This window comes from Pongo abelii, chromosome 17, assembly GCF_028885655.2.
Source record: "Pongo abelii isolate AG06213 chromosome 17, NHGRI_mPonAbe1-v2.0_pri, whole genome shotgun sequence".
Lineage (NCBI taxonomy): Eukaryota > Metazoa > Chordata > Mammalia > Primates > Hominidae > Pongo > Pongo abelii.
In genome coordinates, this window is record NC_072002.2 from 23,100,771 (window position 1) to 23,114,704 (window position 13,934).

At 38.0% G+C, this 13,934-nt stretch overlaps 1 protein-coding gene across 12 annotated transcripts in view; it reads right to left on the minus strand.

The window, feature by feature from the left end:
- The window catches only part of PIEZO2 (piezo type mechanosensitive ion channel component 2), a 474,768-nt gene that overhangs the window by 193,107 nt on the left and 267,727 nt on the right, over positions 1-13,934 (minus strand). For all 12 annotated transcript variants that reach the window (XM_024235892.3, XM_063716831.1, XM_054538165.2 and 9 more), the window contains exon 5: positions 7,486-7,648. In XM_024235892.3, the coding sequence (XP_024091660.3) occupies positions 7,486-7,648 (163 nt within the window). The remainder of the gene's footprint in view (positions 1-7,485; positions 7,649-13,934) is intronic.

The following is a 13,934-nucleotide window of genomic DNA, read 5'->3' on the forward strand; positions in this document are numbered from 1 at the left end:
TAATGGAGACTAGCCAAATACAATTGACTGTTTAAAGGCTTTTTTCTTTAAGATATTTTTGTAAAAATCACTTAATGGAACACCATCAAAACAAATCAGCAGTCACACACACACACACACACACCCCCCTATATCATCTACTCAGTTCACATTAGTTCCAAAGATTACTACTCACCCTGAACCACCTATTTTCTCTTGTAGGAACCAGCTAAGTGTAGCTGTTCTAAATGATTCACCCTGGTATTCACTCCAGAAATAAAAAATTTATACAGTGATGACAAAGGCAGCATTTTGAGGATGTGCAAGTCCTTCTTGGTGTTCAACAGTTTCCAGAAAGATTCAGAGCCCATATAATTACTTGTGACAGACTAAGATGCAAACAAAACTCACATCTTTGATATGAAGGTGTCAAAATATTGAGCAGAGAAGGTACTGTTTCAGAATCAACAGTATTCCTTCCTTTCTCCTCCATCTATCCCTCCCTCCACTCAGCACTTTTTTAACCAAGACTGGGCTCTGCTCCAAGCACAGTGCTAGGTCCAGGGTGGGATAACAAATGAAAATCCACATGGGACCCCAGTGGTTTTCTGAGGGACCCCAGTAGTCACTCAGGGAAGATATAACTACTTATAAATTGAGAATATAAGGTCCTAAGGACATTGAGAGAAAAAAAGAGATTATGACTAACTAAAGGGATTTGGAATGATCTAGTCTAGTTATTCCCAAGGTAAATGTGATTTTTTTTAAAAAAGGACAAAAGTCTTGGCAAGCAAAGCAAGAAAACAAAAATTAGTTCTTGTTAAATATTAGTTTTTGTTTATCCTGGCACATAGTAGGCTCTCAGTAAAGATATACTGAATAAATAAACATGCCCATAGATAAAAAAGCATCCTTCTCTGAAGCCCTAGCAAGAAATGGTCAATCAAGAGCAGTTCACCTACATATCAGTGTGCCCTGACAAAGCCCCAGAAGGGCAAGAGTGGGGACAAGAGTATCCATGCAAGAGTGAACTACACAGCAGAGCTCAAGAAAGACAAGATGGAGAAGAACATCTGTGCAAGAATAAACTGAAGAGCAGAACCCCAGAAGGACAAGAATGAGAAGAGCATCTGTGCAAGAGTGAAGTACACAGCACAGCCCCAGGAGGACAAGAGTGGGGAGAAGAGCATCCATGCAAGAGTGAATTACGCAGCAGAGCCCCAGAAAGACAAGAGTTGGGAGAAGAGCATCTGCACAAGAGCAAACTGTACAGCAGAGTCCAGAAGGACAAGAGTGAGGAGAAGACATCTACGTGAGAATGAACTGCCTGGAAGAGACCCAGCAGGAAGAGAGCTTGCCCAATCCAAACAAAGAGAGAAGGGCAGGGTGGCTACAGCACAGTGAGGGAGTGGGGCAAAAGCACAGGGTGAGGACATGAAGGCAGGATGTGGCCAAACCATGCAGAGTCATGAGCATCAAGGTCAAGAGACTGAATTTTATTCTAGGTTAAAGGGAAACCAAAGAAGTGTTTTATCTAGGGAAGTGGCATAATTTAATTTTAATTTTACAAGAATAATCCAGATGCTGTGTGCAGCATCAATTGGATAGGTTAAGAAGGGAAGCTCAAGTGGGGAGATCCATTTAGAACATATTTTCAGGCCTTGCTGAGAGGCAGTGGCTGCTTGGTGAGGATTGTGGCAGTGAGTAGAGAAAAGTGGACTGATTTCAGACAGAATTTGAAGGTAGAATTCAAAGGATTTGTTGGTGGTGACAGACAAAGGCCCCAAGAAATCCATGTCACATCAGTGTTTCTGGCTCAAGCAGCTGGGTAGATGGAGCTTCTATTAACCTTGATGGGTAAGTCAGTGGGAAGAAGGAGTGGAGGTAGGGGAAGGAGCTGTATCTCCCACTCCCAGACATATGACCAATATTTTCAAAGCAATATGGAGAACCTATTTACATTAAGTGGGTGAAAATTCTATTTCAGGGGTATTTACAATTTAAAGGAGGAAAGAAGTAGAAAGAAGTGACTGGGATTCCTTGAGTGATGCAGGTTCTCTGGAGTTGGGACAGATGGCATGGGGGTGGGACTCTGGTTCCTCTCATCTCAGCCCTACTCTACCCCCAAGAAAGGAACACAGGGGCTCTGCAATTGCCTCACACAAGTTTCCCATGTGGGTATTTGTGGTTATTTGCAATTCAAATGCATGAAATCACCTATCAAATGCTGCAAAGACAGAACAACATATTCCAAGAAATTGTAAAAATATTGATCTAAAAAGATTGCTAAAGGTGAAAGGCATTTTTGGAGCTTTGATTCTTTGAAAAAGGCAGAGAAGAGGTACATGCTGTTAAATGTTGCTAAATTAATTAAATGGGCAAAATAAAAATGAAGATTAATCTGTAAACATTTAGTTTAAATAGTTTAAAGATACTTTAGCTGATTTCTTCTTTGCTAATTCTTTAAATCATTTTTATTATGAGTGGTATATTCAAGTCCATGTTAGGCAATGTCCACTCAACGAACATATTGTCAATAATAATATCCCTGCCTTTTTTTTTTTTTGAGACAGAGTCCCACTCTGTCACCCAAGATGGAGTGCAGTGGCACGACCTTGGCTCACTGCAACCTCTGCCTCCCACGCTCAAGCGATTCTCCTGCCTCCGCCTCCTGAGTAGGTGGGACTACAGGTGCATGCCACCACACCTGGCTAATTTTTTGTATTTTTAGTAGAGACATGGTTTCACTGTGTTAGCCAGGATGATCTCAATATCCTGACCTCGTGATCTGCCCACCTTGGCCTCCCAAAGTGCTGGGATTTTAGGTGTGAGCCGCCATGCTTGGCCGCCTTTGTACGCAATGAAGGTGGCTCTCACTGACTATCCCAAGGGCCTGCTCCACAGGTGTGTTGGTATCAGAGGACAGGATGAATGGGCATCCATGCTCTCACCTGGTGACCAGGGATGTGGCTGGAAGACTCTGGGGGAATAATGTCAGTCATGGACTCAAAGTTAACTAGTCTGTGATAAATACCAAAACTTTCCAGAAGACAATAAATAGATCCATGACTTCCTCCAATAAAAAATCATCTCTTCTACTTAAACTAATGGCATCTAAAACTACTAGGAGTAAAACCTTTGTCCAAATTGTGAAAGTGTTTTACCCCAAGAAGGCAGACCAAGTGTCCAACATTTTGAGGTATGTATGACAGGAAGTTTTGCCCAGTTTCTGAAAGTGACCTTAAGGGCCAGCAAAGGGAGTCACCCACTTTACCACTAAGAGTGGCAGTGACAGCCTTTAGCACAACCACAAAGAAGGCTTTTCATTCACACTAAGTCATGAAGTGTAAAGTTTGCAAGGCAACTGGGCAGCCGTTCAGCTTCTCACCATTCTGAATGGTTCCACGTTTCAAATGATCATATCTGTGTGCTTGAAGAAATAGGATCCAGGAAATTTAAAGCTGGAGACTTTCGACTAAATCTCAGGCTAGAACTGAGCACATGTTGAAAGCCTAACTAGAAGACAATAAAATGATTGATTTCTCTCAGTCTTTGTCTCTTGCTCTTTAAAAAAAAACAGCAACTTGAACCTCAGAGTTGAGACTTGAAGCACAGCGCATTTGGTCATGTCATGTGCTAGAATGCAGATGCTGTGACAGGCTAATGGATACTAGGAATTAGAAAGCAGGGTGCAAAATCTTTGAGGTCCAGAATAAATTTAGCAGGACTTAATATTGCATCCCTGAATTTTTAGCAGATGGGGATGACTTATAATGGAATATTCTTTTTATCCTTCATATTTGACTTGTCAGTCTATTAAGAAGCTGCCTCTTTACACAGGCTAAGTCATAACTGCAAATCCTATTTGAATAAGCATTTGATTTATCAGAATTTGGCTTAATAATACATTAAAATACTATCTAAAAAATAAGGCCTCAAATCTCATGTAATAGCTAGAAAGAATTGTAAGCATAGGATTATATAAGATAATGTCAGTTTAGTGAAATGATATATTGTTTTATTATGTAAATAACCCTTTTCTACTCAATTTAATCTTCATAATACAACTCTTCTTATTTAAGATTTCAGATCAGGAACCTTTCTCCCAGTTAGGATTGATTTGTAGATCTGCTTCTGAATTAAAACGAACAAATGAACAAGACCACAGATGTGTCAGTTGAGAAAGAACCTTTGATGACATTTGAGGAGAAGGGTTTCCTTGCTGAAGTTGGCTCTCAGTAAAATGCAGGAGCAAGGCACAGGCTCCCACTGCACTGCCATCTCCACTTCCACTGGGGGTTTTATGGGGAATCCTTGGATTTTTGAACACCTTTAAAACACCAAACTTGAGCCTTATCTAATCAGTGAAGATTACAGAAGACCCAAGAGTCTTCCCCAGGGATTAGTTGCTGCTTTAAAACAACACTGCTTTTGAAAAGGAATTCTCACAGGCACCAGCAGATTGAGATAAATGAAAGAAGAAATAATGCCAGCAAACACTGTTCTTTCAGTATCCTTAAAAACCAAACATTCCAAAGTGCAAACTCCAAGATTTATAAGCAGCAGGAAATATGCTGTGGTGTCAAAAATAAAATAAATCCCCTGCTTATTTTGGCCAGGTACTTTTATTCCTTTCAGATTCAAGTCCAGATTGTCACACGGAAGCAATTTTTCCTTGTGAATTAATCTAAGAAGATTCACCCACCACCCTGTTCCTCCTGGGCTACCTGATGGGCTGGAACATGACAAGAGAATAAAAATCAATTATGTAAAATAGCCCCAAACAAATGTAACTGAGAAGGAAAATAATTCCATAATTATGACATTTAGTATTTTCAATGTCTCTAATAAATAATGTTTAGAGTATCTGTCCATCTTATTGTTATCTTTAAATAATGTGATTAATAATACATAAGGCTTACATATTCAAGCAAATTTTAAATGGAAGTGAAGTATCCTAAATCTATCTCTGAAAATTGAAATCAGGAAGAAAATGTGACTTTAGAATTAACCCATGTGACTGCATTGTGTTCTTTTCTTCATCAGATGAATGGCACCTCGTCATGACCTCACAGCCGTGGCTTTTTGTTGATCAATGTAGGCTTTCTTAGTCCTATGGCAAACAGCATTTGTCCTTGGTCAAGTAAGTTATTTTTATAAGAAGCTTTGTAAATCATTCATGGTTATCTGTTATGAATGGCACAGAAGAGATTCTTTTACTGAGTGGGTTGGCCTCAAAATATCTTCCCATTTAAGTTTCAGTAATCCTAAGAGGAACATTGGAATTTGAAATTGCACTACTACCTCTCAAATTGGAGAAGGACAAAATGAGCAGAGCAAATAGCAATTTATCTAAGCAAGCAAAATGAGCAGGCACTGTGGCAGGTGCTTTTTATTAGAAATTTTATTTAGCATTCACAACTACTAGGTGATATAGTATTAGTGTCTCTCTTTTGTAGAAGAAGAAAGAGAAGAAACAATTGTCTCAGCATCACACACTAGGCAGCCTCCATGTCTGACTTCTAAGTCCACTCAATTTTCAATAATTATCCTTTCCCCTCCTTCTATAGTTATTATTTATGAGGATAATAATGCATGTGGGGCTTGAAATCTGGATGACGGGTTGTTGGTTGCAGCAAACCACCATGGCACATGTATACCTATGTAACAAACCTGCACTTTCTGCACATGTATCCCAGAACTTAAGTTAAAAAACAAACAAACAAACAAACAAACAAAAACTTGCCTTTACAAATCATAAAAATAACAAATACCCAGTGTGAAGAATCTGAGTTACTGGTTTACTTTCCCCAAACTTAGGCAAATTTTGGTAAAGATTATTTAAATAAAGTCATTTTCAAACTGTAAATGTAAAAAATAGTCAAAATTTAAATCCTCTGTCTTACAATTGTAATGTCAACAAGAAGAAAAAGCACTCTTCCGTTTTTAGGGCACTAATGCATGCCTTATGGTGTCAAGTCTTGAAAGTAAGATGTAAGTGGTTAGTAGCGACTTTGACTTTACTATAATTACTGTTACACCAAGCATCATTTTAACATTTGCCTTAAAAATAGCAGAATATTGATAAGCAAGGTGATTGCATATCTTTTACCCATAAGAGTTTTAGACAATATATATATTTTTTAAGACAGAGTCTCGCTCTGTCACCCAGACTGGAGGGCAGTGGTGCGATCTCGGCTCACTGCAACCTCCACCTCCTGAGTTCAAGTGATTCTCCTGCCTCAGCTTCCTGAGTAGCTAGAATTACAGGCATGCACCATCATGCTCAGCTAATTTTTGTATTTTTAGTAGAGACAGGGTTTCCCCATGTTGGCCAGGCTGGTCTCGAACTCATGACCTCAGGTGATCTGCCCACCTGGGCCTCCCAAGGTGCTGGGATTACAGGTCTGAGCCACAGTGCCTGGCTAGACAATATCATTTCTAGTTTGCATAGGTTTATTGAATTATATCCCTCCTTTATTGTTTTTTAAATAAGCATACAAGGCAATTGTTCTGCTTTCTTGTGAACCACATAAATCATTTTCCATAAGTGAGAATTTTCCTCCCTCAATACCTTAGTGGTTAACATTCTCAATACAAGTAACTTCAATTAACTTCAGTGTTATAAGTTTAATATCTTGCCAAAGCTTATGACTGAAAACATTTAGTATTTGCAAGCGTTTTGCATCAAATGTCCAAATCAAATATTTCAGTCACTTTTTCCTTTATAAATGTTATCTTTCCACTAATAAATCAATTACTCTTTAAATTGATGTCAGCTAACCTCACCTAACAAAGTACAGTTATTAGAACATAACAGTGTCCTGAGGCTGGTCAGGGGCAGCGTGAGAGCCGTCTGACAGCTCTCATACCCAAGGGCGAAAATAGGACAAGCTTCCAATTCAGCAGTTGCTCCTGAAACCTTTCAACCAGCTAGCAAACATACATTTCATTCATTATTTTTACCTTTTTAAAATTCTCACACTTTTCCAAATATGTATGTTTTTCCTCCTTGGAGTGCTTTAAAACAACTTGATCAAAGCATGCCAAGTTAACACCACTCCACTGAGCAGGACAAGATGCACAGACTGGAAAGCTGCCCTGCAAGGAGGAATTTATTTTTTCCCCTAAAACTACCATGTTACTTCTTTAAATATTCTGCAATAACTAAGGTACCCAGACCAATTGAACCATAGCACTATGTATGACCTTGCACGGTTAGCCTCCGAGATAATATCACGTGATAGTTTGGGGTGGTGGGTCAAAGCCTGGCCCTTACCTATGAACACCCCTGAGCCTGTCTTCTCATGGCTAAGGTGTGGACCAGAGTGTCTGCCCACTGGGACTGCACGAGGGTGTCATGCAATGTGACAGTAAACATTTATGTCAAGCACTGTGAATCATAATGTGCTCTGTATGCTCAGCTGTTATTATCATAGTTCTGCAACTTATTAAGGGTCAAGTCCTCAGAAATCAAAGAAGGAAGAGACATGGAGTTGGATTTACCAATTCTTCATTTTCAAACTCCAGGTTACTCTGTGCTGCTTCGTCTGTCCCAGGTTTCTGAACAATGTTTCTACAGAGAAGCCAGATGGTCAGACTAGCAATGAACATCCCGATGTCAGGTACAAACACTCTGATCCCATTGCCAGCATCAGCTCCCTTTAAGCTATAAAGGAAAAAAAAGGGGGAGGGGAGAAAATTTAGTTCTTATATTTCTATGGTTAAACTGCCTTATAGGATGTTTTGGTCTTCTTAATGATTTAAAATAAAAGATGCTCAGTTTCTCCCTAGAAGGTACAAGAAAGCTTTTTATTGACCTCAGTGTCTCACAAAATCTACACATTCAGGAAGATTCCAGTGTTCCCTGGAGTTTCAGAAATATTATAAAGAACTCTTGAACCAATTCTCACTCCTAAAACGTCCTAATGGACTATGTTTTTGTTAAATAAACCACATGTCCAGTACAAATGCAGTTGTTTGCAATCTAGCTGAAGCAGTCTAAAACTAAATACATACTAGCAGCTAGAAGATATTTTACTTTTGATATAAGTCAAAGATACAAGGAAAATAGAGAAAATGTTAAAGTAATCCTGCAATCCAGGACCTCTTCATTATTTTGTATACTTGGTTGATTTTGTCTTCTGTATTGTTCCAAGAAAGGTGGATCCAGTACATTTTTTCTTTCAATCCCAGAGAAACAACACTGAACTTAGAAGATCTGAGTTCAAGTCCAAGTCTGAAACTTAGTAGCTGCATCCTGCTGGGGGCTTCTCACAGCCATCTGTTCTGCTGTGCTGAAGAAGTAATACTATTTGCCTTCCTTATTTTGTTCAAGTTACATGAGATACTAGGTCATGGTTTTAGAAGAAAATACAAATACATATACATGAAATAATGTTTGTGAAAGTTCTTTGTAAAGAACGAAACACATATTTTCACTAAGCCTACATTTTGAGAAGAGCAGCATCAATTGACCTTTAGATAATTTTCACACATATAGGGCATTTTTTGTTATAACTGAGATCCTGAAACAAATATATTTAATAATATAGCAGGCAGCAAAGGCCAGAAGGTGAAGTGGAGAGTAGAAAGGGCTTCAACTGGAAAAGGAGGAGAGATCTGTCTGGGAAGGTAATACAAACACCATCTGTGATTTTGGGAGGCATCCAGGGGTAATGAATATGGGAATGAGAGACAGTATACTGAGTTGCCAGCATAGTTGGCCAGCACACATCACCTCAGCTGAAATGTGTTCTGGCTAAGCTCACTCTGCTGCAAGACACCAGAGCTTAATAGGCACTGGCAGACTTCTCACACCATTCAGCACACGACACGGGCCAGCCATGTCCCTCATCTGGTGCTAGACGCCTGCCCTGTGTGTCTTTGCAACACTGAGCGACTGGGCTTGCAGTGCTCTAGTGATGTGTAGTGCTATAACCACAGTATCTATTACTATTATTAAAAGCCACATGAAGAGCGATTCCTGTCATGTTCTCTGCTCAATCATATAATATAAAATAAGCTGTAACAAGAAAAAGCTAATGAAATAACTAGGTGATATGAAGAAAAAGTTATACAGACTTAGGTTTACAAAATGAGTTTAAAATAGGGAAGATACAGGTAGAGGAGTCAAGAGTGTGTACCAGCATTAAAACTTCTGGGGAAGATAAGACGATCCATGGAAAAATCAAGCATAGAACTTCAAAGGAGGGTTAAGTCTTTGAAAAAATGTTTATCAGAGATACAACTTACTTCGGGAAAGGAAGCAAGAGATAGAGTAATATGCCATGTAAATAAATACATACATATATATATTCATATGCACTTTAAGTGATTACACACTGTATTTGTTTACATTATATATTATATATTTTGGTGAAAACATTTAAAAATAATAAATAGCAAGAACCTTGGCATCTAGAAATAGCTACTGTTAATATTTTGGAAAATAAAAGTTATCAATAATACCTATCATTTACTGAGCAGTTACTTCGTGGTAAGAGCTTTAGACACATTACTAATTAATCCAACCAACCATCATATTGAGTTAGGCATTATTATCCTTCTACATGTGAAAAGACTAAGGCTTCAAAAGGCAATCTAACTTCCCAAAAGCCACATAGAGAACAGAATTATACTCCATTCTCCTTCACGTTCACTTTTATGCTTTCAACCGCTTTCCCATGTATGTATCCACATGGCCTTCCTTTCCAATCTTCCTTTTATATATGGATGTGCACATTTATAGTTAACAAAACTAAGTTCATTATTTACCTACTGTTTGCAAGCTGATTTGTTCATTTAACATGTCATTAACATTTTTACAATTCATTGATGATTTATTTTTATATATCATCATACTAATGGACAGACAGTATTTATTTAACTAGTCAACTACTGTTATAAATAGAATGTTTCCAAGTATTTGTTACTATAATATACATAAAAATTAAAACTTAATTAAAGAGTCTTCTAATCTAGGATCTCCTAGGAATCAATCTTCAATCTAATCAGATTTGCTTTAAAAAATGGTCTAGCCTGAAACTATGAAACTACTAGAAGAAAACATGAAAACTGCTAGAAGAAAACTATAAAACTACTAGAAGAAAATATGAAACTACTAGAAAAAAATACTGTGGAAACATTTCAGAACATTAGTCTGGACAAAGATTTTTTTGGGTAAGACCTCAAAAGCACAGGCAACAAAAGCAAAAGTAGACAAATGTGATTATATCAAGCTAAAGAGTTTCTGCCCAGCAAAGGAAATACTCAATAGAGTGGAAAGACAACCTAGATAATTGGAAAAAATATTTGCAACCTATCCAGCTGAAAGGAATTAATTATCAGAATATATAAGAAGCTCAAACAATCTAATAGTAAAAATAAACAACCAATTAAAAACAGGCAAATGACTGAAATAGACATTTCTCAAAAGAAGACATACCAAATGGCCAACAGCTTATGTAAAAAAATGCTCAACATCACTCATCATCAAGGAAATACAAATCAAAACCACAACGAGTTATCTTCTTACCCTAGTTAGAATGGTTATTATCAAAAAGACAAAAAAAATGCTGACAAGGATATGGAGAAAGGGGAACCCCTGTATACTGTTGGTGGAAATGTATAATAGTGTAGCCACAATAGAAAACAGTACGGAGGTTCCTCGAAAACTTAAAAATAGAACTACAATATGAGCCAGCAATCCCACTGCTAGGTATATACTCAAAAGAAAAGTAAATTAGTATATCTAAGAGATATCTGCACTTCTATATTTACTGTGGCACTATTCACAATACTCAAGATATGGAATCAACTTCAGTGTCCATCAACAGATAAATGGATCAAGAAAATGTGCTATATATACACAATGGAATATTATTCAGCCATAAAAAAGAATGAAATCCTGTAATTTGCAGCAACATGGAAGAAACTAGAGGTCATTATTTTGAGTGAAATAAGTCAGACACACAAAAACAATGTTCTCATTCATATGTCTGAGCTAAAAAAGTGGATCTCGTAGAGGCAGAGAATACAGAGAGGTGGTAACCAAAGGCTGAGAAGGATGGCGGGAAGGGGGAGCGAGGAGTAGTTGGTTAATGAGAACAAAAATAGACTTATATAAAAGGAATAAGTTCTAGTGTTCAATAGCACAGTAGGATGACTATATTATTAATAATAGTTTATTGTATATTTCAAAATAGCTAGAAGATTTAAAATATTCCCAACACAAAGAAATGGTAAATGTTTGAGGTGATGGATACCCCAGTTACCCAGATTTGATCACTTTATATTGTATGAATATATCAAATATCACATGTACCCCAAAATATGTACAATTATTACAAATCAACTTAAAAAATGATCTGGAAGAGGAACTGTCCTGTGAAAGCTTCATTTTTACAAATTGCCTCTAAACTCTTACCACATTTAAAAAAATGCTTGTGTTAAAGGTTTTAACGGCAAATTCCTTTCATTTGGAGAAAGAGTAAGAAAATCCAATTAAGAGAGCTTCATCCAAACTACATTTATATTATAGTAATGAAATCTGATGAAAGAATTCATCATAGGAAAATTGCAGAGATTCATTGTATACTTTTAAAGTCTACCTAACATGATTGAAAAGGGTAAACTAGAATTAATGCCATTAGAATGAGAAAAAATGGGGATCAAGGAATGAGAAAAAATGGGGATCAAGAAAAGAGACCAGTAAGAAAAAAGGCCAGGCTTGGGTGGCTGTTTCAGTGTGGGGCTGAGGTCAGGAGTAGTAGTAGGTTGGTACTACTCAGGTGGATTTTTGGCAATCGATTATTATAGCTCTTTCATGGAAAACAAATTGACTGTGTCATTTTATGAAAAGCACCATCCAAGTACAGTCGAGAGAAAAAGACTTCTTAAATTAAAGTAACAAGAACTCCAGCTGTGGCCTCAGCTGCTTCTTACACCACAACAGACAGAGCAGGAAAGCCAGAGCCTTATACGTTTCCCACCTGTGGATTGCATTAAGCCCCAATTTGCAAACATCACTTTGAGGCAACAGTCTCAGCTTTGTGCTTCTTGGTCCCAAAAGAGACATTTTATAACATACATATATTAAGGGAATAAATGAATGTAGTTTGCTAAAGCAATTACTCCACCCGCTGTGATAGAATTTAGCTACTGAATCCAGAATTGGGCTGCGACCCCTACTTAGAATGGAATCATTCAGCCATAGAGGTGCTAAACTATTAACTACTACTCTTGGCTTGCTGAGTTAACAAAGCAGTGCATTCATAATACTGCCATTGCAGAAACAATGATACTTTTGAAAAGTATGCACAATAAACAGGTCATAGTCTGACTGATATGTCATTTGGAGACCATCTTATCAATCGTGTTTCCTTCTTCAGTGCTTACTAAAGTACATTCATCAGAATGCCAGTCCTCAGAAATGCATTCCATTAAAACAAAACAAAATAAGACAAAAGAGAAAAAAGAAACAGTCATTGGTCCAGTAAATGTGAGAAACTCACAATGCATACTATTATACTAAAAGACTTGAGAAGTTCTGTAGTAAAACAGTTACATTTATTTGACCTGGAAACCATTTCTTACCAGTTTCTTCTAAGACTATTACATGCGACAGAGCCAGTGTGCAAGGAGCAGCTTTTGGGAAGTGCTGGGCTAAAGAATTTTCCTTGGTCTCTGTTTCTCTTTGAAATGAATGAATAATTTGGAAACTATACTAACATACATAATTATACACATACCTTCTCTATACACTTAGTTTTTAATAAGCCTTTAATAATTCGGAAGTCGGTAAATCTCATTTCATTCCCTAATCGCCCAACTACCCATCCGTTCACTAAGTCAGTCATTGAAATTATGGAGCTGGATGAGAATTAGAAATAGTCTAGTCCATTTCCTCATCTTACAGATTGTGGAAACCAATGAGTTTTGAATGGCTGGTTCAAATACAGTTAGAGACAGAGCCTGACAGCAAGCTCAGAATTTTTACTTTCTCACTTTGTGTTTGGAGGCAACACTCACTACATGGGCTCCCCTTGCCCATCGTCCACCTAATGCAACAGGCCTCCTCAACCCACCACTGCTCAGAAGATGCTCTCTCAGGGGCTGCCCCTGCTCTCCCAACTGCAAGGCCCAAGTGAGCCATTCCAATTCTCATCACATTCCACCTCCATGCTGCATTTAACAAGCAAGACCAACCCCTTCTACTCTCAAATCTCCGTTCCCGTGGTTTTCTGACGCTCTCTTCTAATTGTCTGCCTACCTATGAATATCCATGAAAACTCATGTTGCTGGGAAGCCCCACTAAGAAATTCTGAATTTGGTTGTAGCCACCAGACTCTTCTCTACATCCTACTTAAATGTTGATGAGTCCACAAAATTCTGTTCTGCATTTATTTTTCTTCTCATTCTACATGATCACCCTGGATGATATCCATCCCCAAGGCCCTAATCAGCATCCACATGGTGACTTATTCATTCATTTCAACCAGAATCACAGATCAATGAACATTCTCTAGCACACCATTTCCCAAAAGCTGTTTCATGAACACTGGCTCTTTAGAATGAAATAGTGTTAGATTAAATTCTTAAGAAATGGTTTTAAGGGCAAATAAATGTAATACCCAGTCCAACTCGTCTGCTGAGAAACATTAGCATATATCCATTTTCCTACTGGATATCTGTACTTCAGTATCCCATAGATTTTCTATTCAGTGTTATTCTTACTCCAAATTAGCTCTTCCTCCTATATTCCTAATTTTAGAAAACAGCGCTGTCATCAACCTAGTGACCAAAACAGAACCTGGAAGCTTCCATTCTCTCACTGAAAGACTGGAGGAGATTCTGACTTCTAACATCTCCTTTCCCAGCCCTCCCCTTTATCCCCACAGCCCGGTCTGGCCTCTGGGTGATGGCAGCAGCATCCTGATGATTTCATCTCAGGT